Source organism: Sphaerodactylus townsendi, linkage group LG06 (assembly GCF_021028975.2).
Source record: "Sphaerodactylus townsendi isolate TG3544 linkage group LG06, MPM_Stown_v2.3, whole genome shotgun sequence".
Lineage (NCBI taxonomy): Eukaryota > Metazoa > Chordata > Lepidosauria > Squamata > Sphaerodactylidae > Sphaerodactylus > Sphaerodactylus townsendi.
In genome coordinates this window covers 92,652,518-92,679,629 of record NC_059430.1, presented here as the reverse complement: position 1 = coordinate 92,679,629, position 27,112 = coordinate 92,652,518, and the positions used below count along the sequence as shown (strand labels likewise).

The 27,112-nt window shown below is 44.3% G+C and overlaps 2 protein-coding genes across 3 annotated transcripts in view; one reads left to right on the top strand and one right to left on the bottom strand.

Annotated features, from left to right (window-relative positions):
• Window positions 1-1,195: 1,195 nt before the first annotated feature.
• Window positions 1,196-6,672, bottom strand: MED21 (mediator complex subunit 21). The gene is made up of 4 exons (XM_048501339.1): window positions 6,398-6,672; window positions 4,589-4,703; window positions 3,347-3,447; window positions 1,196-1,928 (listed from the first exon to the last, which is right to left on the bottom strand). Exons 1-4 carry the CDS (start codon window positions 6,437-6,439, stop codon window positions 1,755-1,757), a joined length of 432 nt encoding a protein of 143 aa, XP_048357296.1. The 5' UTR covers window positions 6,440-6,672; the 3' UTR covers window positions 1,196-1,754.
• A 3,314-nt stretch (window positions 6,673-9,986) lies between these two features.
• Window positions 9,987-27,112, top strand: part of TM7SF3 (transmembrane 7 superfamily member 3) — a 28,354-nt gene continuing 11,228 nt past the window's right edge. The window contains exons 1-7 of one of the 2 annotated variants that reach the window (XM_048501220.1): window positions 9,987-10,532; window positions 17,853-18,013; window positions 19,019-19,169; window positions 20,015-20,135; window positions 20,930-21,101; window positions 25,371-25,548; window positions 26,613-26,699. In XM_048501220.1, the coding sequence (XP_048357177.1) occupies window positions 10,454-10,532; window positions 17,853-18,013; window positions 19,019-19,169; window positions 20,015-20,135; window positions 20,930-21,101; window positions 25,371-25,548; window positions 26,613-26,699 (949 nt within the window). In that variant the 5' untranslated portion in view covers window positions 9,987-10,453. Of the gene's footprint in view, window positions 10,533-15,784; window positions 15,912-17,852; window positions 18,014-19,018; window positions 19,170-20,014; window positions 20,136-20,929; window positions 21,102-25,370; window positions 25,549-26,612; window positions 26,700-27,112 lie in introns of those variants that run through there. The other variant, XM_048501218.1, reaches the window with a different exon arrangement.

Here is a 27,112-nt window from a genome sequence, read left to right as displayed (position 1 = left end):
CTGGCGTTGACCTGAGCTTGCAGCAATACTTTTCCTGCAGAGACTACAAACTGAATTAAATTGCCCAAGTCAAATTAAGTATCCTGTAAAATGGCACACAAACCTCGGTCCTCTTGTCTTACTCCCTACTCGCCAAGTGAATCATCTTGTTGTGCCAATGACAGCATAGCAACTGGAAGGATGTACATATTCATCCTAAGGGTAGGTAGCTATAAGCTGTGGGTGAGTCAGCAGCTGCGGGGATGCTCTTATCTGCTCTTCCTCTTGTGTAGACTAGCATCTTCTACAAGAAACAGAAGCCACACTCTCAGTGCAGCCTAAGCTTACAGTGGAAAAACTACAGAATTTCTTAGGCCGTTTCCGCACGGCCAGGATGCGCCCCCACGCTGCCAAGAGTTCTGGCGGCGTGAGGCATTCTTCGATCGCATGAAGCAGGCGAGCGGAGGCTTGACAGGCGGCGAAGCGGCGCCGCACGGAGCCGCCTCTTCCCCGTCCCGCCCCACTCACGAAGTGTCCCTCAAATTAGGAAGTGATGATAAGCCTGCTGGAGCGTCGCATGGCCCATGCGCTGCCCTCCGACCCCTGGAGGTCGGAGGACAGTGTGGGCATTCGGCTAGCCAACTCAGCAGGCGGCTGGCGCAAACTCCGTGAATGAGGTGAGCTTTGATAGCATCTTCCCGGTGGCCCGGTTAGCACCGCGCAGCATACGAGAAGGCGCAAATCGTCACAACAACCAACCAGCGTTTAAGGGTTGTTGTTTTAGAAAGCGACCTGAGGCGCATGGAAGGAAGGAATGCGGAGTCAGGTAAGCGCGCTGCTGCAGCGCCAGGCAGCGGCACCTGTCGCGGCGGCGGCCTGGGGGCGGCGTTTTTAGCGCCCCCAGGCGTCGTTAATGGGCCGTGCGGAAACGGCCTCAGACTTCTGACTATCACCCCCCAGTCTGAGTGACACGATATGTGCTATTGAGTGACACCATATGTGCTATTGGTTTCCAAGTGTGGATTTCCTGGTATGATGAACAGAAATGAGCATTATGCCTTCATTGTGAATGTATAAGGCTCAACACGAGCACACACACACACACCAAATCTGTAAAACAACTAGCAAGAAGGGGTTTGGTCAATTTTTAGCCTTGGAACCTTGGAATGCTTGACAACCTTATAGGAAGGGGTAAAGACCAAAAAACAATTTATGATTTGAGTGAGAAACTACACTTTTATTCTGCTTTCCAAAGTCCATGTCTCCCTTTCCCAGTTTTTCTCATTTGTCTATTTATTGGTACGCTTAAAAGTACTTTTAAAAATTGGATGCTAGCCCTGAGAGAGTTCTTAGACCTACCTCATCATGAGCTGCATTGTTTTCCCTTCTTAAACTGAGATACAGAACTAGTCTGGGTCAATAAATCAGGGCGCCAAAAAACTAAATCCCAATGGCAAAAACAGATGATCTGGAGGGAAAATGCTAGCCTGCTGAAATGTATCCAACTCACAGTACAGTATACACCACTTTACACTGTAAATCAGCACAATGAAAATAAAGGCTGAGCAACTCGCCGTTTGTAATGGCTTCTCCTTTCAATCCAGTATGATACAGAAAACTGATATACATCAGCAGGCACCCTTTGATTCAGAAGCATCATACTGGAAGCCTTTCCACAGCATCTGGGATCAAGGAGAGGGTTTCCCCTCTGCTCCTGCCACCAAACTAATGCCAGGGGACTGAATTCCACAGTGAGGTCCTGCCATCTGCTACTGTTAATCTGGACTAGGCTGGCTACAACTGCTGCTTCTGGTCTTCAGCTGTGACTGGGCAATGTCAGCTAAGGCATTCTGTATTTTCTCCAAGAGCACATCCCCGCGATAAACCACCTCTTCCAGGCGTGATGCCGCTTCATGGTTCTCTTCCTCCAAGCGATACAGACTGGCAGCCTGCACAGTAAAAAGAATCGGAACAGTCCACTTCAGTCACACTTTGCACCCTGAAGTGAACACTGTTGTGAATTCAGATATTAGGTGATTTGAAGAACAATAAAGTGTATGTTTCCTCATCTTCTGCTAGAGATGAGTTTGCAGTTACTGTTAACATCCTTATTTTGTAATTATTATTGCCTATTCTCTCACTGTATTAGAGGTTGTCCTCCTCCCTTCTCTTCAGACATGCATGCTATTGAAGCAGATGCCAGATCCTGTACAGGACAGAGCTGAGTTTTTAGTTAGACTCTGTCTTATTGCCTAGGCTAATCTTGATAAATAGTTATTGGCTATATGCAAATGAACTGGTCTGTATGTTACTATGATTCAGAATGTCTACAATTGCCTAAACCAGTGGTGGCGAACCTTTGGCACTCCAGATGTTATGGACTGCAATTCCCATCAGCCCCTTCCAGCATGGCCAATTGGCCATGTTGGAAGGGGCTGATGGGAATTGTAGTCTATAACATCTGGAGTATAAAATTTCCTTCCTACAATTCGCTAAACTTCGCTTTGTGTTTAAGTTTGGGCACACTTTGGAGCTTCAGCTTGTGTCCTGCTGGATTGCTTTCTGTACAGGAAATAAATCTTCTATTTTTCCTATTGAGGCAGGGGTTTATTCCCACCCAAGCAACCAGACTAAGGCCATCCAATCCCTGAGACAATGACAACTTCTCACTTTCAGAAGGGGATGGGACAAAAAATGCAAAAGGTCAGAGAGTTAGGAGATGGGTTTCAACTTGAAGATAAGCAGTTGCTTCTCTCCTAGGGGACAGGATAGATGATGCTATAAATGATTTGGGTCATGGAGATGTGGTCTACACCAGGTAACCTAGCTGAAGAAAATTTCCTGAAAGCTGGATCAGGGAAGTTTCTCACCAAAGCGGCCATGAAGGTTTAAAAAGTGGAGTCTCCTTTGATTAAATCCTTTGCCCAAATACTATGACTACACACTGGGACCCAGTCCCCCCTGCAAAGGAATAGGAGGATGCTGGGGTTGTATTTGCTCCACAAGAACCAGGTGGCACCTGTAACTTAACTTATACAAACCACATGGTTCTGCTGGTTTTTCCGGGTTGTGTGGCCGTGGTCTGGTGGATTTTGTTCCTAACGTTTCGCCTGCATTTGTGGCTGGCATCTTCAGAGGTGTATCACAGAGAAAAGTCTGTTTCACGCTGTGTCAGACAGACAGACAGACAGACTTTGCTCTGTGATACACCTCTGAAGATGCCAGCCACAGATGCAGGCAAAACGTTAGGAACAAAATCCACCAGATCATGGCCACACAGCCCGGAAAACCCACCAGAACCAGTTGAATCCGGCCGTGAAAGCCTTCGACAATACAACAAACCACATGACTTAAAATCTACTCTTACTTGTAAAGTAGCTGTGGATTCTTCACTTGGCAATGAATCTATTAAAACATCAATATCTTTAGCAGTTCTGGCAATCAAGGCGGCAAACAGCTGGGCATATTCTGGAAAAACAGAAACATGTTATTAAAGAACATAAAACCAGATTGAGGCTGTTCCAGTCACTAGATTCTAAAGAGAACGGCTTTTTAAAACAATACACATGAGAAAATTTAGTGTGGCTGGTATTCTCAAAAGATGTGCAAAGCAGAAAATCTATGGCTTAGCAGCAGATAACTGCACTGCATGGACAACTTTTCAAGTCCAACTACCAGCACCTTAATTTAAAGGGCAGCAGCTAACAGGTATTCACAAAGAGACCTTTCTGTCTGAGACCTTGGAGAATCACCACGTCAGCATAGACAACAGCAAGCTAAACTGAGCAGTATACTAAGCTTCACATGTTCATGATGGATTTATACAAAATACCATGACAGCAAGATCATATGCTCATGGCGGATTTAAAAAAAATACGGAGACAATCAGATCAGCTATTTTCAACATTATTTAGAACATACCAAATGGAGATTGAGCATGGAAAGTCTAAAATGGTAACACGATATTTTGGATGAACTGTAGATACTTAAAGTACACTGAGAGCCTAATGTATGAACATTATAAATAGAAGCACACTAATGCCCACGGAAAGGCAACAACAAAATAAACAAAGTTCTTGTTTTCTTTATGGTGTTAACAATCTTAAAGGAATACACCATGTTAGCTACCACAGCTTACATGCATCTGTTGATCAGCGTGCATCCATTGTTCATACTCTTGAATAACAGCATCATCCCGATTCAGTTTTAAGAATTGAGGAGCACCTCTTCTAACAGACTTTATCAATAGCAACTTCTAAATTCAGTGGTTTCCCAAAATATGGCTCAGTTTCTCAACCAGTATTTTCATCATGGGTAGCCAGGATATCAGGATATGTTCTTGGAACATACAGGTAATCACTCATAACAAAGCTGTACCTCAAATTGAGATCAAAGTTTGACTATAATAAACAAGTGATTTTGTGCACTGATGCCAGCTTCCTATATTCTGTAAGCCTTTGAGGAAGCAAACACAACTAGAAACTTAGTTCAGTTTAGAAAAGCCATGTGAAGGCTCTACAACACTTGACCTCACATGTGGTCCTTGAAAATGCAGTAGCTCTTTCCCTCCTTATTACAGAACAACAAATAGCCAAAAAAATTTACTTGCCTTCTGTAGGATTAGCTTGTTGATCTTTGTTAATTGCAGTCTGTATGTTGCTAAAAGATGCAGGCGGGGCACACTGCTGCAAGACTCCAATTGCATTACAAAACTGATCTGCAAGCTATAGGTAAACATAAAATGATTAATTTCCAAATTTATGTTATCAGCACATACCACATGACAGCAGAATAGCAGCCATTAGTTACTGGGAAGCACATATGAAGAACTTAACAATGGGATCTATACTACCAAGTATGATACCATACATTGAATCCTTCAAAATCTGGGCAGAAGTGATGAAATTGAATTCCAGATATAGACAGAATTCAGTGCACTCAGTTCTTCCTTGGATATCACAACAGTCAACTAGATGACAACTCCTAAGGAGATCAGTGGGATGCAATACCAAAAGCAAATTGTTATATGAGGCTACTAGCCCTGTAATCTACATTCAACCCAGCCTTTGAATCACCCACAGGGAGACAGTCCAGGATTTAAAGTCACAAACTGGATATAGGACTGGAACAGAAACTTTCCATTTTTAACCCCAGCTCCCCAAAGCTTTTGTGCTTTTCTGTCTAATTATACATAAGCAGCTTGGGGGCGGGGGCGGGGGGGGAGCTATTATCTTCCTAATTTGCTCCCAAAATATGACTGGCCATTGCTGAACTTTTAGCCTCATCAGACAAGGAAATTTATCAAAAAGTTCAACAGCTGAATGAGGGGAGGGAGTTCTACACATCTAGTGCCTTTCTATCCTATAGTTTCTCCAAGCAGCTGAGGACAACCGACATGAGTGTCCTTTCCTTCATTTTATCTGTACAAGTTAGGTGGGGCTGACCAGCCCAACTATGAGAGTCCAAGAGAAGGGCAAGCAAACATTTGCTCTACTAAGTTTTAAATTTACAGGCCTGCTGCTGCAATGTATTGAGTCTTGCTCACTCACTCACCCCAAGATAATACAGACACATTCAGGCCCAAGCCCATTTCATGGACAGACTCTCCACCCACACCCCACCTTTTTTAGATTGGTCCTCTAAAATGTGTAGGTTCTGTTTTCAATCCATAAAATCGTGTGAAGTGGCTCCATTCCTCAGGGAACCCCCAGCAACCAGAAAAGGGACGGATAAGCTAACCAGGCTCTTAGGAGAGCACCAAAAAGGGTAGGTAGATCAAATCCTTGGAAAAACTCCCCAGCAACATCAAATGGCACTATAGGGACTGACACTTTCCATTCAAGTTCAGGATGACATTTGCAACTAAAGGCAAAATCACCACTCACAAATATAATGCAAATGTCATAGAATCATAGAGTTGGAAGAGACCACAAGGGCCATCAAGTCCAACCCCCTGCAATGCAGGAACACATATCAAAGTACTCCTGATGATCCAACCTCTGTTTAAAAACCTCCCAAGGAGACTCCGCCACACTCTGAGGCAGTGAATCCTACTGTCGAGCAGCCATGACAGACGGAGAGTTCTTCCTAATGTTTAGGTGGACTCTCTTTTCCTGCACCTGGAATCCATTACTCCGTGTCCTCGTGTCTGAGGCAGCAGAACACAAGGTTGCACCCTCTTCCACATGGCATCCCTTTTAATATTTAAACATGGTTATCGTGTCACCCCTAAACCTTCTCTTCTCCAGACTAAACTTTTGGAGGGATCCTGCCCTCTTCTATAGCTACCTATGAATGGCCGCTCCAGGTTGAGGCAGGGAAACAGTTGAACTCGCATCCCCCTGATTCGGGCTTCCATTACAGCCTCTTCGACTTCCTACTTGGCCCTCCAAGGGCACTTAGTGCTCGCCTCCCTTACCGAATTCACGGCGTCCTGAAGTTGCGTCAGGCGATCGGCCATGGCTCCAGCCTTCTCCGATAGACCTACACCACCTGTCGCGGCGGATAGACGTACGCTCCCCACAAGAACACTCAGCCAATGAAAACACGCTATGATGCCAGGCGGGAGAAAAATATCAACGGAAGTGGCTGTCGCTAGGCAACACAACTGTCGGGTTCCTTTCAGGTCGGCTCCTCTCAAGCGCTGGTCGAGCAGGTCCAGCAAACTAGTTCTTGGCGCGCCCTCTCCTGGTCGGAGGGGGACATTACTGATTTCCGGGGAGGGCAAAGATGCAAAAGAGAATATGTAGAGGCAGCAAATATGTAGAGGCAGCAAACCTCGAAATATCGATGAATATGTAGAGAATATCGAGAATATGTAGAGGCAGCAAACCTCGAAATATCGATGCCAGGAGGCAACATCAGAGGAAGGCTTCGGTCTCTGCCCTATTGTTGGTTCTACATGTGACAGGATCTTGAACTAGACAGATCACGACTCTGATCCAGCATTTATGTACTGCCTTCCTCTGTTTTTATCCCCATAACCCTGTGAGATAGAAATCTTGTTCCTGCCCCTGCATTTTTCTCAGGAGCCAGAGAATCAAAAGGGGAAGCAACTCTGCACAAGCCTCCATTTGCAGAATGCTGACCAAGAACGTAAGTGGAACCCTGCTGGATCAGAACAGTGGTCCATCCGTTACCGCCAGAAAAATAGGAAAAAATATTTTCCTGAGCCTGTCACCGGATTACACTGGCTAAGGATCAGAGCAAAGAGACCAGTGTTGTTCAAAAGTCTCCATAAGGCCTGGAAAGAACGTACATATATATGTGCCACAGTTTTACATGGTTTTTCCTCTTGTTTTATCCCTTCTAAGATTTAATGTAAGCCCCCTCAGTGTTGGATTTATTATTTTCCCAATGTTTAGGATTATGCTCTAGCTAGGTTTTCCAGTATTTAAAGTTTTGGTTACTGTTAATTTAGGATACTCTTGCTTGCATGTATATGTGTTTGTACTATATTGGAGGTTCTTTAAGATCTCCTTTAATGTTTAAGTTTAGAAATGTTATTTTTGATATCTGTATCTGCTGGAAAAAACAGCAGCTTGTAGCAGCTGATATTAAGAGCCAAGGATGCTAGCCTTGGAATTCAGTTTGGGCCAACACCCGGTAGATCTCTTTAGCGGAAACAAAGACCCCTTGGGATTTACAAATTGAATCTGATAACGGCACCCCAGATATCCCAGCCGTTGAAGAACATGCCAAGATCACCATAGGACCATTTGAACTTTCTTTTGTTGCGGGACTGAGGCGCGGGAACCTCAGGTCATAACTCAAGGAAGTAGCCCATCTGATAACCAGATTACTGGGTGCGTCAAACAGGCTCACCCAGTTTTATGAATGGACACTCTCCGCTCTCCATTTCACACTATCGTATAGTCTCGCGGGAAGACACCTGACAGCGAGATCTCATGGTCCCATTCACAAAGTTGTAATTGTACATTTTCTTTTATGTGTTGATGTTTCTTTATTGTTGTACGGTAAGGGACCTGCCCCCTTACCTGTCCCTTTGCCCCCTTTTGATCTGCGTGTATAAAAGTTCTTGCGCTTGGTTACGAGAGCTCGATTCCCCTGCCTGAGCTTTAGCAACCACTTCCGAATAAAATACTTTGCTTTTGAAGAACACCAGCTTCCAGTGCCTCACTACGTTGCCTGAGCTGAAATCACTTTATGTTACCCAAGCAGCAGCGGTAACACATCTAGTCTAGCATCCTGTCTCACTCAATTGCCAGCCAGGGACACTGGCTGGTGGGTGAGGTCACCATTGATGACTTGGCACGGGGAAGAAGCACTTCACAGTGGGCAGGCCCAGGCAGCCCAGAATCGCACAGTTGGAAGAGGCCACAAGGGCCCCCTGCCATGCAGGAAGCCTCACAGCAGCAGCCACAAGAAGGGAAGAATGAACTTAATGAAGCTCTTACAGAAGCCACCCTACATCTCAGGACCCTAAAGAAAGGTGGGGGGGGGGGGAGGAGGAACAAGCAGCTCTTACCCTCATAAGCCTGTTTGGGTGCCCTTTAATAATAAAGGCCAGCGGGAGGAGAGTCAGGCTGGACAGCCTTGGCAGAGGAGCCATTGGCTTGGAAACCTGCCAGTCCCCAGAGTATGGGGGAAGGAAGAAATGGCAGAACCCAGAGGTGTCCCACTCTCAGGGGATCATTTAAAGTGCTCACTCTGAAGAATGTAGTGAGAAAGGGTCAGATCTGTTCCTAGACAGTAGAGGACAGGCAGCAGGTTAGGAAGACCAAGGGAAGTAGGTGAACTACCCCCCCTTACCTGATTCTGAGGATCTCTGTGGGGCAGCTGACCCAATAAAAGAGATCCTGGAGGTCTGGATAGCCCTGGACACTGACCCAGGCCAGGTGGAACCTAACAACCTGAATATGCATGACTGCCAAGAAGTGATCAATCAATTGATCTCTCTCTCTCTCCCCTATAAGCCTTGAGCAATGTCACACTAAATACAATAAAAAGAATTAAATAATCAACTGGTTACTGCTCTTGAAATCCTTTGAATTTAATTACATGAGCAAAAAAATTGCATCAGGCAAAAATAAAGAAGCAGGATGAATAGAAGTTAGTGTCATGTGGATGCTGGATTCTTGTGGCTATCAAACAGGTTTTTATTCAAGCCTGTGGTTAAGTGAGAACCCACTTAGGCAGGTGCAACAGTGGCTAGTGCAGACCAAACTGGCACACACCTAAGGTTCCTAAGGAGTTCCTATCAGTCTTACCTTTACTGTCACCAATTAGGTATACTTATAGCTCTGTGAGGAGATTTTTTACTTTTCCCTCCACATCTGATTCTTTCCCTCTTAAATGACTCTTGAGACTTATTAACAGACAAAGATGAAACATGTACTTATAGAACTGCAAGAAAATAATTTCAGAAATAATTAAATTTTTATTTTTCTCTGGGAGGAATATTTTACTAAACATTTTAGTTGTTTCAGATATTCCATTATAGTTTCCAGGCAGTTCTCTGGCTCAGTTTCAACAATCCTACTACACTTCCTACACAGGAAAAATCTTTCCTTCACAAAACTTGACAGATACTTAAATATCCAACTCATTTCACCAAGAGAGGCGCACTGGGGTACTCCACCTGGAAACCCACTCCTGACTCTGTTAACTGAATAATACACACCCTCAGAGACTTCACTGTCCCATATCTAGGTGCTTCCTCCACAGAGGCCTACAAACAAGCCCTCTGTGTGATTTAATTATTGTCCTTGTTGTGATGATGTTTCTTTAGGACCTTGGCACAGGTTTCACATTCAGCCTGGCATTTCTTGGCTTCCACCAAAACCTGGCTATCCAGCCTCTTGAGAACCAAAGCTCGCCTCTCTCTTTTCCCTTCTTTCTCCCCTTTAAAACAGCTGCCATATCAGCCAGCCAATCAGGTGGAGCTCCGAATTAACTCCTTAAATTCCTTTTGCTCTGACAGAACTGCACTTTAAAACTAACCCTTAACCTGCAGTCCGTCACAGCAGGGTCCTATGGGGAGGGGGTATCCTTTTTAGGCAGCCATTTTACAATAGGGTTCATCATAGCGCTGCCTTCTAGCCCAGAGTGCCAACGCGGGCTCGTCAAGTCATTTAGCTACGAGCCAGGGAGTGCAGCCCGCCTTCACCGACAGGAGGCAGAAGTCTCAGCTTAGCCGTCCAAACGGGGGTGGGCGGAGGAGTCGTCACTAGGGGTTGAGCCCTGGAAGTGAGTGCCTGCAGCTGTGCGCGGAGGGGGACCATAGAGATGGAGGCGCGGCGCCGCTGCAGCAACCAGGCTGGGCGGTTGCATTGGGGGGGAGGCGGCTGCGGCGGCGGCGAAGGAGGAGGAGCAGCAGCAGTTGTGGCGAGCGGCGCTTGGTCTTGAGCCGTGATGGCCCCCCTCCCCGGTTGGCACTGAGAAGGCGCCTCGTCTCACATGCCCGCCTTTCTTTCTTTTCCTCCTGAGCTCAACGTGCGGTGGCCGCGACGTCATGTGGCTGCCCATCTTGGGGCTGCTGCTGCTGCTGGGGTCCGCTTGTAGGAAGGCGACTGCGGAGGACAGCCCCGCGGGTAAGAGCGCCCATACACCCAGGTTGCCAGGGACTCCTTCGGAGAGAGTGTTTCCAGGGAAGGATGCTTCTGCCAAGCACGGCTGGCCTGACCCCCAAGCCTATGGGGCCCGAGGCTTTCCCACTGGGGACTGGCCGCGTTCGGACAGGGAAGTGAAGATGTCCCTGGCGTAAGCCCAGCTTCGCGGGGCTGGTGGTGTGACAAGCCAGTGCTATGAGGCCGCTCCACTCAGTGGGGCAAACAGTGGGCGTTGTTGTTGTTGTTATGATTGTTTTTGAACTTGGCTCGCTAGTTGCACACAGAGGCAGCACTGCAGGAGGGGATAATTACTCAGCTGTCCCCCTTTTGGCTCCTGTTGAAGGATCTGTGAGCCAAGTTCCCCCAAAGGTGTTGGCAGAGTTTCAGGGGTTGGCCTCATCTTGGGTTTAGCAGGATAGGAAACGTCCCTTTATATTAAAAAGGCAGGGGAGGATAGGAAACTTCCCTGTATATTAAATAGTGGGTCTTCCCCTCAAGTTTGCAACTTGGTAGCACAAGGAGTGTCTTGAAGATTTAGTGAGTGTGTGTGTGGGTGGTGGGGAAATGGAGGGATGGATTATCTATAAGGTGGAGTCTTGGATATGTGGGGGTGACCATTCCTAAAGCCACTGGTTGAAAGCTGGGTTGTGTGGAGAAGCTGGCTAAAGGGCAGTTCTGGTTGTTTGGCAGCAGTGTAGCGTGGTTGACCCTGGCCTTGGGTTAGCCACTGCCGAGAGGTGTCACTGTTGAGCTTGGTTTGTGTGTGTGCGCATGTCTGATGCATGTTTTCTGATGCCTATTTGCTATAGTCCTGTTTGCAGGTTTACAGGTTTTAACAGAATTGTGGCATGAACCTAAGAGTGGTGACCTTCTGAGCCCTCTAACTTCAGTTGCCTTTTAAAAGCTGCCACTTGTGAAGAGACCATGACACGATTCTGAGAGACTGGATGGCAGTGGAACCGTAGGTTTGGTGGAGGTTAAGGCTGTATCCTGCGCTGGGTGAGAACGCTCTGGACTGCTGAGCCATGACATCCTGAAAAATATTCTGGGCAGAGGACAAGGCACATGATCACTCCTCCTTTCCTAAGTTGGATGTCTTCCAGAGGAAGCCCAACAATCTTGGGAGCAGAGCCTTCAAAGAGCTGGTCATGTGTCTTGTGTTCTGGCAACAGTGCTGTGTTCTTAGTTTCCTCTGCTGATGAAGAAGCATGACTTTCTCACTCCTGAGATTCCTGTGCTAATTGCTATGGGTGTCCTGGAAGGAATAATCATGACATGTCTCTGGAGATTAGAAGTTCATTAAATCCTCAGAATGGTTCTGATTGGCTTTTGCAGGAGCATTGTTTTTAATGAGCTTCAGAAGAGCAGTTTAATTATGGAGAGCGAAACTTATCAGATGCAAATGATTTTGCAACTTGATTACAGATAGATTAGAAGCACATGGCTTGTAATTCGGCTCCACCCCATTGATTTGCGTAAGCTTCATTTAAATGTCAAAAAGTCAAAGAAAAAACTGTGCAAAGTGTCTGCAAAATGAATTGAGTATGTCCAGCTGCCCTAAATCAGAAAAAAACCCAGTATGGAGCGTTGGTGTACAACTTTAAATCATTTTTAAAATTTTTATAATGCTGAAGTGGCTCTATTTAGTAAACTATTAAATCGCATCTGTGTTCCTTATAGGTAATCCTTCTATCCAGCAGCTATATCAGAGGCCTTCAGCCTTTCTAGACCTGGAATCAATCCCCAGCATTGCAGTATGGGGCACACTGAGTCAGAAGCGTATTACTGGAAGTTGTGTGACATTGGTCACATGACAAGAGGATGCAAAAGAGCCAGAATCTTTGTGCTGCATGTGTGGAGAATTTGAGGATTGCCTGGAGGGGTAAAGGCATGGTCCTGGGCAGGAAGAAGACAAGGGTTGGTTCTTGCTGGGGGAAGATCTCTGAGCTTTCTCTCTGTATTAAAATCTTTTCTCCTTCTGAATATCCTGCCTCCTTGTGCTTCTGGGATCTCAAGTGCATGCACAAGGAGGTACAGCAGGCATGGTGCTTCTTTTGTTCTCTATGCATATGTACTAGCAGTGGGTCCTTCTCAAAAGAGGACAAAATAATGACCCCTGCCAGTGTTTTGCAGAATGCTGGCTTGGACTACTAAAGGCATCTCACCTGTCTGCTTGGCCTAGCAAGACTCAGCAGAGCTTAACAAATAATAATATTCTGTAATGTGACAAATGGAATTTTCCTCTTGCAGTAAGCCTCCCTGATTGGCTTTCCACAAATTCTGCCGGCTTCCGTCTCTGGGAACATAATCTACCAACTGCATTTGGAGATCACAGACAGACAACAACTAATTTGTAATAATGACAAAACTTGAAGTCTTTACCTCATGGGCCTTTTCTATTTGTTTGTCCTGCCTAGACTGAAGACTTCTGAACCAGGTCTGTTTCCAGACTTTGCCTTCGCCTCCTTACAGCAATGTGCATTGGGCAACATCCACATACCACTGACTTCTATTCATCCTGCCTCTTTGTTTTCCTTTCACTGTCTATGCTGTTATTCCTTAACGTGGGTTGGTATGGTCTTTTTGGAAATACTGCAGTCAATCTGTGCTTGGATGCTGTGTGGATGAGGAGCCTGGGAAAGTATGTGTTTTTGCAGGTCTTTCCCATATCTGTGCCTCTCCCTCAGCCCCAAGGATGCCACCACCCACATACACTGGAGGGCTTTTTCAGGCTTTAAATTGCTAGAACACTATAGCATTACTTCCCAGCTATCTCTTCTTCAAAAGTTCATTTCCTGCCCCTTTTGGCTGTACCTTTCCTCTGATAATTCTTCAGCGAAAGGGATTAGGCATTTTTTAAAACAAATGAAATATGGGAAGTAATAGGTTTTACAAGGTTGTTGTGCTATGGCAAACTGTTGCCACAATACAATAATTCCCAAATTGTGTGTGTATACATGTTTCAATCCTTTTTGTCTGTGTGTGGGGGCAGGGGGATTGAGGCAATAAAAGTGAAGGGAAAACTGTAAGGATGCCACTACAAATATTCTGCCACTGAGAGCCATTTATGTATCTTCAGTGTGCAGAAAGCTGCAACAAATTGATCTTATTAATAGGAAAGTAGTCAGTTCAGCTCAAACTCAATGGGAACTCTTGTTGCTGTTTAAACTGTGGCAAATATCTTGTCTGTACCAGATACAATGAGTACAGTCTAGTCTGTCAAGTGTGTCTCTGTGGAACGAATCAATCTTAAGACTTTTGACCACATGCCTGAATGTCATTGATGACAGTGGAACTGTATCATGCCTGACTTGGATCCAAGTTGCATTGAGAGCATCAATGGACCCCATGTAGCCATGGAAGACCACTTTTTTTCCTGTCATCCTGTGCACAGAATCACACTTCACACCAGATTCCCCTTTGGGTTGGGTAGTCATGTGACACAGGAGAAAAGACCCCCTCTGATAAATTCCTGCAGATCAAGACTTCATCCCTGGCCAGCTTTCTTCTGTTTGATATCTCTTGTCTAGGGTGGAAAACGCTGCTCTCTGCACGTTCACCTACGGTGTTCAGAGGGATGTGTGGATAATCAGTTTTTGTGAGATTATAAGCTTTGGTGTGTGCTTGCCAGGTGGATTGGATTTGGATTTAGATGGTAGAAGATTAATTATTCTGGGTCCCCATTTGCCCTGCTGATTTACAGTAATAGTACAATATCTATGATTGGTATGCTGTGGGTTACAATTGGAATAGTTTCTCTTTCTTAACTGTTACTTTAACCAGAGTTGTTCTGTGTTGTACTCTGTAGACTGGTGTATCAGCTGACTGGCTTGATGACACATGCAAAATTATTATGTGAAGGCCAAAATACACTAAATTGTTACACTGCAATGGACTTCTGGTGGTGAAACCTCTGAATGCTGATTGGACGAACTGCCATGATAATGCATAATGCTGCTAAGATAGCTAAAGTGTCTGTGGTTCCGATACTGTGACTGAAGCGGTAATGGTCCACTTGGCTGTGATTGAAACCTCTCCTGGGCTGCAGACTGGGACGAGTTCCCAGGATGTTGGGAAGGAGACAATCAGAGAAATAGGGACAGGGGACCTGGAGGGAAGGCTATGGAATAAGCAGCAGAGTGTGGAACAGGAAGCCGAAGGAACCATAGGTTGGGTAAGAGGCCAAAGAGAATAGAAATGAGGTAATATAGAATTACTTGGGAGAATGTAGCCACATTGAGACAAAATGGCTTGAGGGTTTTGCAACTCTAATTGTCATTCCAGTCTATTAATAACCCTCAAATAGTAACAATTACAATGAAATTGCAGAAGGGTCACAGCAAGCAGTGCCATAGCTTAGTGATATATTTTGCAAGGGGAAAGTCTTGCTTTCAGTTCCCACACGCGAGGCTGGTACAAGACCTCTGCCCCACAATCTGCAGAGGTGCTGAGCTAGAAGACTTCCATGTTCCTAGTGGGGACTTCTTGCTGTACAGACCCCTTTCCAGGGAGTGTTAGTCTCTGCACAGGACCCCTAGAGCCCAGGCAAACTGCCTCCTCTGGAATCCTGTTGTGGCTTGCTTTGCTACCTTTTTGCCAGAGGAAATGCTGCCCGCCTTCCATGCTGTTCAGTTGATATTCAGAAAAGGGAGCTGAGGGGAGGGTAGAGGTGCATCTGATACCTTCTGTACTTTATTGGTAATGCTGACTCAACCGTCTTCAAGCCTAAAAGATTCTGGGAGCTTCTAAAACTTTTAAAATTTCATTCACTTCCCTTAGGCTTTTGAATTTGGATCAGAACGAAGTGTATGGTTTTGATCTGGCTGAAGTACACTGTGAAGTGTAGGATCTCTCCGTCTAATCTTTGGCCTCTCCGCTTCCACTTGTGCTTTTGTGTGTGTGTGTCTCAAGAAGCCACTATTGCAAAAATGCCCTAAATTTCCATTTGGTTTTTCTTCTGTAGACCTTAGGCAAAGTTGTGGCAACCTCTCAAAGCATTATTTCTCTTTCCTGCCTTCAAAGACTCTCCTAGACGGTTGTTACCTACCCACTAAAAGAGAGAGGGGCTAGATAGACTGCTGAGGCCCAAGGTCTTTCCAATTCTAGGAGCCACTATAGACAAGCCTGTGTCCCTAATTGTCATCAGCCTAAATGTGTTCATTACAAAGAGTCTGGGAAGCAGCAGTTGGTGAATGTGGAAGTCTTTGGATTTAGAATTAAATCCACCATACACAGCTGCTTAACATGTCATGGGTAGTACCAGTTTAGATAACATGAGAGCCTCTACCTTGCTGTTCTGGCTCTTGATGCAAAGCAGGAAGTATGAAAAGCCACCCAGGATTTCTTTCATCAGCTGTGTGGGTAAGCAAGTGACTTACGTTGGCTCTGCCTCAGATGTGAAACTTGGGTTGGGTGGTTGGAATGGTGTGTTTGAATCCACATGACTCTGATGTCAGTGATTCTGCCTGATAGTTGTCCTAAGGCAGTTCTCTAAGCTGTAGTGAGCCAGAATGTGGGTGCTACTCTCTTAAGGAGGAAGTGCTCTCTGTCCTCATAATTTCAGAACAGTAACCATGTGGGTTTGCTGCAGCAAAAATAGCCAAATCGCACCTTAAAACTTTCATAGATTAGAATGGGAATAAAATTTTGTTAATCTTTAAAGTGTGTCTAGACTCTTTATTAAGGAAGAAGCTGATTCTAGAGCTAACATTATTAATTAATGCAAATACTTTGTAAATGAGTTTAAGGTAACAAACGTTTTCATTAAATAAACTGTCAAATCATAATCCAAAGAAACCCATCTCTCTGTTCTGCCGATTGTTCTTAACCTTTTTTCAAGGTTGTAAAAATGGATTCTCATTATTATACTGTTATACAAGTGGTCCTTTAAAGGACAAGATCAGCGAAGCTAGAGATGGGCTGAAGGGAGAAGTGTTTGCACAGAGGTAATAAAAATGTCAGATTAACAGCTGATTAAACAAGGTGAGCTTTCAGCTGCATACTTGATTATTCGGGTGGGGGTGGAAGCCTCTTTTTTGGAGAGAGAGCCTTAGAAGGTTAAGGGATTGTTGGTTTAGAAGCAAAGAAGAACCAGAGGTGCTTGAAATCATGAATGGAACTTTTCTCACATGTTCATAATACTAGAAGAAGTCCAGTGAAACTGAGTGCCTAATCTAGCACTAATGCATTATTAATTTAAGCAACTCGCTGCCCCCCAAATTAGATTCACAGAAGATGGCTTATAATGACTGTTAGACGTCTATAAATATCATTCCAGTGTACTTGAGTGAGATGCATGGTTTGTTCAGATCTATTTTGATCTTGATGTTAAACAAGCATATAATATAGTGTTATAGGATTTTCACCCTTTGTTAAAAATTAATTTTGGGGATTTTAGTTTTAGGGGCAGATGTCTGTCTTTGGGCTACTAGTACCCTTGGTCACACTCTCACTGCAGCTGTGGTAGCTCAATTCTGCAGTATTACAGATTAATAAATGGGATGGTGTGTGTCTAGGGAGAGGTACCAATAGTAAGAACTTGTTGGTTGCTGTGGGAAAGATCAGAAATTGGTTGTCTAGCAGAAGATTTCAATCCTTCCTGGAAGTTTTACAGCAGTGGTACTCAGTGGCTCCTATAGAGTTACATTCACAAATAGCATCCACCAAAAAAGCCACATTTTGCTTCCATCCCTGGCATGAGACCTGCACCTCAAGGAGAATTGCACCTTACCTGTTCTTCCGGGGGCATCTGTTTCAAGGTGGAAACCAACTGTTGACCACATGCTCCGCTGGGCAAGAGCTTTCTCCATTTTCCTGAAACATGGAGCAGGTGCCATGTTGTGGAATGGCACTTAGAAGAGCCACAGGAAGCATGTCCAAGAGCCACATGTGGCTTGCAAGTCACTGAGTATCACTGATTGACCAAGTGTGTAGAATCCTCCATTCTTCCACCCAAGAAGTATGATGGACTCTGTGATAGTGCTACCCACTGAGGTATCTCCTCACATCTATCATTCCCTCCTGCCACCAGCAGGCTATTAAGTAGCTGCTGCTTGAACCAATAGTGGGCCTATCACTATAGTGTTGACACTATAGGTATAAGCCACTGATAACATTTTAAAGTTACCCAAAACCTGGTGGATGTGATAGGGTTGGGAAGTGGGGATCTGGCGCCAGATTTGGCAAACATGCTGTGTGAAGCCACGATAATCCCCTCCTCCAAAGGCGGCTGTTCTCATTTGTTTTTGTACTCACTCAAAACAAAACTTCTATGTGATTTTTCTCTCTCTAATTTAAATATAGGTGTCCCCCCCGTTGAGTTTTCTTTGGGAAAGTTTAAGACTGTCTTGCTGAACAGAACCCTTCCGACAGAAGCGGTCTTGAGAAATATTGCCAGCAATGCGACGGTGGTTATCTTTCAGAACCACGCCCACCAGAAGAACATAATCATTTCCTTTGATAAGGTATTTGCAATACTGTAGTTCGTTGTGAAGTAAGCACCCCTGATGTCTCATGCGCACTGCACCAGACCCTACAATGTGGTTGATTTTATGACAAACCCAGCACTGCTGGCCCTACAATTGTCTGTACAAGGATTGCAGCTGCAGGGGTGGTCTTGGGCACCCAGTGTTGGCCTGGGTCATATGTTACTTTCTGTTTAAGGAGAACAGAGTGGGTGTGGGTGGTTTGAGCCTGATGTTTGCTTTGCTCATACCAGAGAACAAATTGTTTCTGTGAACAGGATGAATGGGATGAAAAGAAATGGCTATCTATCCAGTCCTGCCAGAGCAAGCTTGGGGTTGACTTTTTTAGAGGATACTGAACAGCTTCATTGCCTTTATGTGTTTCTTCCTCACATCTGAGATCCATAGTGGGAACAAAGGAGCTGTGGGGAAAGAGAACTCATTTCTGAGTTTCTAGGACCATTTTCCTGAAAATATAATAAAAGCTGCCAGCAGTGTTAATGTTTTGCTGCATCTGGCAAGGTTGAAAACGGTTCTAAATGCGGTTAAGCTATTTTGTTGTGGGATTTTTTAAACATTTGTTTTAAGGTGTTTGTATCTTGGCTGTCATCGTTATTATGAAACGATCTTATTCTTCAAAGGTGAAATTTAAAAATAAAAATGGATTTTATTACCCTTTCTGGTACAACAACATTTGCATGTAGTGCCATAAGATTCCCCTTTGGGGCTGAATCACTAGATACAAAACCCTGAATTCTTCTTGTTCCCAATTGTCCCTGACAAAGAGGCCAGAATTCCTGCTCTCGGTTCATGGTTTTAAAAAAGGGGGGAAAAAACCCACTCGTAGTGAGGTATGGCTCTTGCTTTGTTTGTTGTGAGCTTGAAGTGGCCACACAAACTCTTGCTCCTACAGCCTACAGTATTTCAGGTGCTGTGGGTGTTAACATTGATACATGAAGAGATTGTCATGTCCCTCTATAAGCAGTCACTTCTTCTGCTTCTTAGAAGGCTTCTGTGAACAGCTCTGGAACTGGAGTAGATCAAGCGTTGGTGTCTCTCCTTCGGCCTCAGCAGAGTGTGTGTACCTGGTATTTGCGAGCAGTGGATGCTGATCAGGTGTTGAGCACCGCTGTGGCTGTCTCCTATACAGAAAGAGGTACGTTTCTCTCATTCTCTTGCGCTTAGATTGCTATGTTCTGTAATGCTCTGTAATCCTATCACTTTGATGTAGAAAAGAAACTTTAAGTCTTCTGTTCTTCATTCTACTGGAGTCGAGGTTTTACTGGGAAATCAGGCTGAGCCATGGGCATGCTTTATACTTGAAGTCAGACTGCAGGACCTCCATATTCTCTTCTTCCTTTCCTTCCATCATGTGTAGCTCAGTAGTTAAAGGCTTCTGCTTTTTTGGCAGGTCATAGCTTTGTATTTTAAATTCTCCTTATTTGCAAGAAAGAGAGAATTACCATAGTTTGTGGTGTGGGCCTAATGGCAAGCTGTGGTTTGCCACAAAAGTAGATCTCTTTTACAGTTGAGCTGCCTACAAGGCAGCAGGGGTTTCTGAACACATGGTTTTGCTAGGCTTGTTTCTGCAGCAATAAAGAGTGGCTTGTTCATGGCATGTGAATCACTCCACTATGTTCCAGTTGGTCTTACTTATCCTTAGATTTAAAGGTCTCATGGCATTACTTCTTCTACCTAGATTTCCCATTATTTCCTTGCTGGTGGCTATTGTTTTCCCCTACTCTACCACTATGAATTAGGCTGAAATGTGAGTTTAAAGGATTTTGTAATGTTTTTGCACCACTGGCCATCCATGCCTGGAATTCCTACTCAACTATTTGTGTGTGTTTTGGCAAGCTCTGGTGCCTGTGTCCCACTATCTCCAGGTCTATGTTTCAGTGGATGATGGCTTACAAATAAGGAATTAGTTTCGTGAATTCATCTTTTCCCCTAGAGTGACTTCTTTTTCAGACATTAATTACTGTCTTTGTTTCTGCCTAGATCCAATCCCTGGTGGCTGTAATCTGGAGTTTAACTTGGAAATTGATCCTAATATCTATATAGACTATAATTTAGCTGAGACACATATAAAGTTTGCCCCAGCAAATCTTGGATACCCAAGGTATTTACAGCAACCTCTCATCTGCAAAGAACCTCGTATTGGGGGATATATTAAAGTGGGGGTCAAACTATGGAGACCTCTCAGTGAAATCTGACATTTGTAAAGGCAACTGCGCACTCTCTCCCCAACATGGAAACAGGATTTGCATCTGTGGTAGGGAGGCGTTATGGTGAGGAGGATTGGGACAATCTGTAGTGTGGACTAGAGATTTAAAATTTGCAGGATTTGTGTTAGTGTTTAAGATGTCACTAGGGGTGTTGTGTGGTTTCCGGGCTGTATGGCTATGTTCTAGCAATATTCTCTCCTGACGTTTCGCCTGCATCTGTGGCTGGCATCTTCAGAGGATCTGATAGTGAAGATGCCAGCCACAGATGCAGGCGAAACGTCAGGAGAGAATGCTGCTAGAACACGGCCATACAGCCCGGAAACCACACAGCACCCCAGTGATTCCGGCCGTGAAAGCCTTCGACAATATATTGTCACTAGACTTCTGCAGGATTTCTTAAGCCAATCAGACCAAAGCTTATGTTATCTACCTTAAAAGCATAACATGCATAACTGATAACAATATATAAAACTATTCAATTTTGTTTAATAATATGAAAAATTAAGTGAAATTGTGAATATTTCCCTATTAGAGAAAGTTGAAAACTGCTGCACTGTGTGCTGTCTTAGCACATGTATCAGGAGTAGGGAAAATTCTTGGAAATCTTACATTTTGCAGTCAATAAGAATGTATTATTTGAGCAAAACCAGGTTACTGTTATTTAAATAAATACTCTTCAATCTTCTAGAGGTGCAAACCCTCCCTCATGTGATTCTGGGACTGGCCTGGACACAAGGTGGAGATTGTACTACGAGATCTATCAGTATTTCCTACCGGAGAATGATCTGTCTGAAACGGCATTTATGAGCCATGTGAGGAAAATGTCTGAGGTACAAGACATTGAAGCGAGTGGCAGCAGAGTAAGTAGCATGACTTTGTGTTATATTGAGGGGACTACAGTTGCTGCTGTTTAACATCCTTTTACTTGGGGAAGACACAATCAACAAAGAACGAGCTGGACTGCAGTCATACATTTCATCCTGACAACAACGCTGTTCACCTTAGCAGGAAAAAGCCCTCAGAGCCCCACTCCATTGCAAATACTGACTTTTAAGTCTACACAAGGAGGAACCTTCAAGGACTTGCGGCGTGAATTTTCTTCTCCCCCATTGTCTCCTCATTCCCTTCCTTGAAAGCTCTCATAGCTTCTCCCCTTTCCTGCCTCCTCTTCTTCCCATTCACCAGTCAACCTACCTTTATCTTCTCCACATACTGTTTTTCCTCCTACCTTATCCTACCCTGACACCTCTACCCAGGAAAGATATGGCCTAGTTGCAAAGTGGGGAACTTGCAAAGATTTGTGAAGGGCACCCATTTTCTTCTGTCTCAACTTCCTTACACTATTTCCTCTTTTTCCCAACCTGGAAACCCTCATATTTTCAACCTCTTCTGCTTCCTTCTCTCCTTTCCAGCCACCCACAGCATTTTATCCACACCTCCATCTTCAGCTATATTATTTAAATTTATTCATTATAACACAACTTTCGACACAATGAAGACTCAAAGCATCCTACTTCATTCTCCTATTCTCCATTTTATCCTCAGAAAAACACTGTGAGGCAGGGAAAGACTAGGAGTGAAAGACCTTGGATAAGGGCCCTGTAACGGAAGAGCTTGCTTCCGGCCACTCCTTCATAAGAAACGTGGGTTGGGATTTTGTTATTAAGCATGCAAAAAATCACTGAAAAAAACACGGTTCTTAGAAAAATATATTTTGATGTTTATTGAGTTCTGCACCTGCTCAATAAACTGAGAATGCAAAAGTAACAGTTAAAACAATAACTTAAAATTTCCAGTAGCGTAGCTTTGTTACAACAAAATTCAAGCAGAGACTAAACACTTAACTATAACTAAAAATATCTACTGGCAGAGATTAACGACCCAAAACATAGATAAATAACAGGCAGAGTTTACAGACAGAGCAACAGCAAGAATAAAGAAAGATAGAAAAGTAGGCTAATGAAATGCTGAAAGGCAAATTATACAGAAATTATCTGTCAGCTGATGTAAACGAACCAATAATTCTTTTCTTATAATTAGCTGAGTCAGCTTGGCAAAAGTCAAAAGTTGCTAACAGGTGTTAATCATTTGAGTTCTAACTAAAAGGAACATGCTCTACAGCTGGGGCTCTACACTTAGCCAAAAAAGCTACAAAATAGAGAAATTTAAAATGATAGACTCAATTTCTCCACAGGCCCCTCCCCAAGCCCATCATGGAAGGATGAGGCAGTCTGTCTGACCCTACCCCACCCTCCCAAAATATGGCTAGATAAAGGGAGAAAGAGGCAGCCTACCTAACTAGTTAGCTGGGTGCTAATTTCCTTGCCTCAGACAGCCCAGGCACCGCTTTTCTTCTTTCATGTGGGACAGGCACCACCTCCCTCACCTTGGCATGCCTCCCTCAACTGATACAGGACTTGTTCAGGCTTGGCTGGGCGCTGCCCTCTGCCTTGCTTTGCATGGGGCTGGGCAGAGCATCGGTTGTTGTCTTGCCTTGAGCAGGCGGAGGTACCACCCCTGTTCTGTCTTGTCACATGGGGTTCTTGCTTTACTTCAGGCTGGCTAGGTGCCACCAGGTGTAGGAGTGGGCCATCTGCCCACAGGGATGTGTCGAGGTGCTCTTAATAGTCAATCTTGGCACTGCCTGTGAGGTAAGTTCTGCTGGGAATGGCTAACTAGCCCTAAGTCATCCTGTAAGTTTTCAGGGTAAAATGAGAATTCAAGATTTTAGTCTGAAACTGCACCACACTGGCTTTTGTGGATTGGCTGCTGTTAAGCATTAACAAGTAGCTAGACCTAGGTCAGTCATGCAAGGTATGTGATGACAAATCACTGTGTTACCCAAACTGATGGGAGTCTCTCCATTTCAGAATGAGGAATTCTTGACTTAGCAAAAGCTCAGCGTCTTTGTTTCGTATGTATACAGAGATCAGCTTTTGCAAGAAATTCCGCAGGAGAGCAAATAAAGTTTAACAAATATATTTAGGGATAATGGGGGTACACAAGCACACAATGATCAAAGCAGCAGAACGCGCACCCAGCCCTAGGATATAAGCAGTGTAGAGGGGATAGGTTGGGAATAGTGGAGGAATTGGGGGAATTCTCAGGGGTGAAACTGTACCAGATCCTGAAGTGACATTGGGTCTGTGAAGCAGAGTCCAGCCACCTGAACTGGGCTCCAAGGAAGCAGGGTAGAAAGCAGGGGACACACAGCAGCAACTGAACCATTTACTGGCTCAGAAGAACTGGGCGGAACAGTGTGGCCAGACCAGTGGTCCAGATACTCTGAACATTGAGTGTTGGGCACTGGCCTATTTTAACATGCTAAAAGAGCTTAATCTCCCAGGACAAAGGATAATCCTGCTTTTCTGGGGAAAGACAAGAGACTGACATCAAACCTTAAGTGTTGGATCATTAATTTAATAGGTTGAGGCTTTGGCTTGATGGGTCAAGCTTCGGAGTGCCTGAAAGGGGGAAGGTAGCTGATTGAATTACAGCTATAGAACAAGGACAATGTAAATAAAGTGGTCGTTTGAGAGATTAGTCAGAGGAAGAAGTTCTTGGATTAGTACAATACTTGGCAGGAACACTTGGGGCAAACGCATTAACAAGTCTGTCTCTGCAGGGATGTATAGTCCAGAGCTGGAGATGGGAACGCTCTCAGGGCAAGGGAATTATGTTCTCTTACCATTAAGTCATTCAAAAAGGATGTGTGACAGGTATTTTGCATGGCTGATTTGGTGAGGGCAAGTCCAGATAAGCTTTTACTGTGTCCTTGTGGGTATAGTAGCCAAGGCAGAAAATTGGCTCCCCATTTTGGCACTGCTAGGTACCCCAGGGGTTGGCAGGATGGGTAGAGGCATCACTTTCTTAAAATAGAGTTCTCCCCCCCACACCATGGGTCAGTCTGGTAACAGCTTGGTGGGTCCTGTTGGTCCTTGCCCTAATTATTTCTTTCTTGAGGACCAAAAATAATCAGTTTATTAAGACTACAGGCACTCCTTTTGTCATTCTGGGTTTTTTTTTAAATCCCCCAATGTGCTTATTTTTATTTTAGATTTTTCTGCAAACTCAAGATGTTTTACAGGTTTGTAGAAAGATCTGTCTTGTTCTTGCAAGGGTCCAATCTTCAAATATTTTCAGTTTTGGCTGACCTGGCTATTAAAATATAGATGCAAGATTTCAGTTCTTCATCAGACTGGGAAACTGAGAACTTAACACTGGAAATTTCAGACTGAGAATACCTAGTGGTGGGTTTCTCTTATAGCCATGTGTGTTCCATCTCTGATCCCTAACGAGACATTGTCGGGGGCCAGGCCCTACTGGCCATCTGTAGAATGCAAATGAAATGGAGGAGGTAGCTTGTTCTTGGTCCAGCAAGACTAGCCTCACTCTCCAAGGTCTGAGTCTCATACTGAGATCTGTCGTGGTGGTGTAGCTTGTGTCATGTTTGCACCAAGAGAAAGCACCACAGTTCATTTTACCATTATCTTGGGTAATTGACCCTGCCCAGGGCACCTGGCTGAAAGAACTGTTCAAGAATTGGAGGAGTTTCCCTCTGTACCAGGAGACTTGAGCAACAGTAGAATTCTAGGAGACTTGAGCAACAGTAGAATTCACTGGGAGCCACTAATAACAGAGGGTAGTAAGCAGTGGTGGGATTCAGCAGGTTTGCACCACTTCGGCAGAACCGGTTGTTGAAATGGTGCTTGTAAACAACCAGTTGTTAAATTATCTGAATCCCACCACTGGTAGTAAGCCTGAAACTCCTGGTCCCCCACCCCCCACCCCCCGGAGATCTGGGTTGATATAGCTGTACTGTGAGCTTGATACAATCTTGGGCAAGTCTCTTGCCGCAGCATAAGATCCCTTGGAGTGATGTAGGAAGATTAGGATTGCCCCATCAACGCTGATCTTTGTTCCTTGAAGGATGGGATTCAAATGTGATGATACACAACAGAACTATGTTGGTTTCATAAACAGCTGACTTTTTCTGGACTCTGTTTCTTGAGCGGAGATATAACTTGAGAAAACAAATGCTTTTCAACTGGCGTGTCAGGAGAAATGGAGGGGATTAGAAATGGTTGCTGTAACCTATGGGCCTGTTTCTTTTTTGTTTTGTTTTCTAGATGATGACCTTAACTAGTGAAGACAAAACTGAGCTGTACTTCTCATCGCTCCCTAGACAAGGAGTGATTTACAATGTCATAGTGAGGGATCCACTGTGGAACACATCTGCTGCATATGTACCTATTCACACATATGCATGTAACCTGAATGCTGCGGTTGATAACTGCTCCTCTCTTAGTAAGTCAGCAGAATGGATATTAGAGAATGCACCTTCCAAGTGTTTCGGCCAAATGAGTGGGGAGTAGTGGGGGTGGTGGATGTCTCACCTGCATCTGTTCTTTATAAATAAGGTAGATGCATCACTGTCTGGATTTAGTCAATTTCCTGAGTGCTACTTGAGGTCAACCTAACTTTGGTTCTGGGTGGAAACATTGATTTGATCTCCATTCACATATTGTTTGAATGCTACAGTCTCTTCCTACCGTGACTGGATTCACAGGGTCACCATGAAAGAAGCTGGTTGTTTCATTCTCATTTGTCTATATGGCAAACAAAAACTGGGAGGAAGACTGTACAGACAAAAAGGAACTGGGTCTCTGTCCTCAATAGAGCAAGTACTGTTGTGGTGATACATTCTAGATTTCAAAAGGAAATTCTCTCTGAAGATAGCATTGCTAGTGTGGTTTGACTTCCTTCTGTGAAGGACATAATTGGAAACAGCGGCTTAAAGTGATAATTGTGCTAGCTAGAAGTTCCTGGCTGTGCTAGAAGCCTTCCCTGACTATTTAGATGATATCTCTCTTTTTAAAAACTGCATTTCCCCTCCTCTTTGGAATGATTAAAACGCTTCTCTGGTTTTAGTGGTTTCCTTTTGAGAGCTGTCTTTAAATCATTTGATAACTGCAGAAGACTGGCTTGGTCTTGACATGGTTCCGAGACGCCAGTCTCAACAAACTTAGTGGTCATTTCTGATTTGCACATTCACTGTTCACACGTGGCAATCAAGAGGCTTCATTCTTTTCAGCCTGTTGATTATCATGACTGATATTGCCGAAGTTGAGAAGAAGGGTTTGTGAGCCAAGGGATCCCCAGACTTGCTCACTGAGTGGCAGATACATTCCTTTTCTGTTGAAGTTCTCCAATTGTTCTCTTGAAAAAGCCATGTTTCAAAACATCTTCTGGATTTAGGTGGTGGCTAGCTGGCTGAAATTGGCTCTCAGTCATTCCTTGAAGGAAAACTCTTTCTGGCCATTGCTTCATGCCTCTCTGTGAATTCAGTCTGCATTTCTTTCCTTCTGCAGGAAGACTCTCCACCAAACTGTTCTTCACCATGCTTGCCATCCTTGGTTTTTTTGTCTGTTTCTTTGGACACCGTTTCTGGAAAACAGGTATTTAAAAGAGTGAGGCTGTACTTCATAGGGGCTCTGTTTCCTCCATAAGTGAACTTGTCTAATTGGAATGCTGCAGGGTAACTTAGCTCGTGTATTCTAATGTGAAACTTGACAGTTTTCAGACAGAATCTCACTCTGTCCCTAAAATCAAATGTTACGCATGCTTCATTCTTGCAATAGGAAGGACCTGCTTTCAATGAGTGCAGGCCTAAGCATCTGTGAGTCTTAATGACTTAGGAATGCCACTGGTTATCAGGAGGATAACTCCAAGCAAGGACTTGTATAGAGGTAGACAGTAATTTCTGGTGGTAATACTTCTGTTTTTCTGCACTGGGAATAGTTGAATGATCAATCTCACCAAACTTCTGTAAGACGGACCAGATTTAGTTTCTGCAACAACAGTAGTTGAC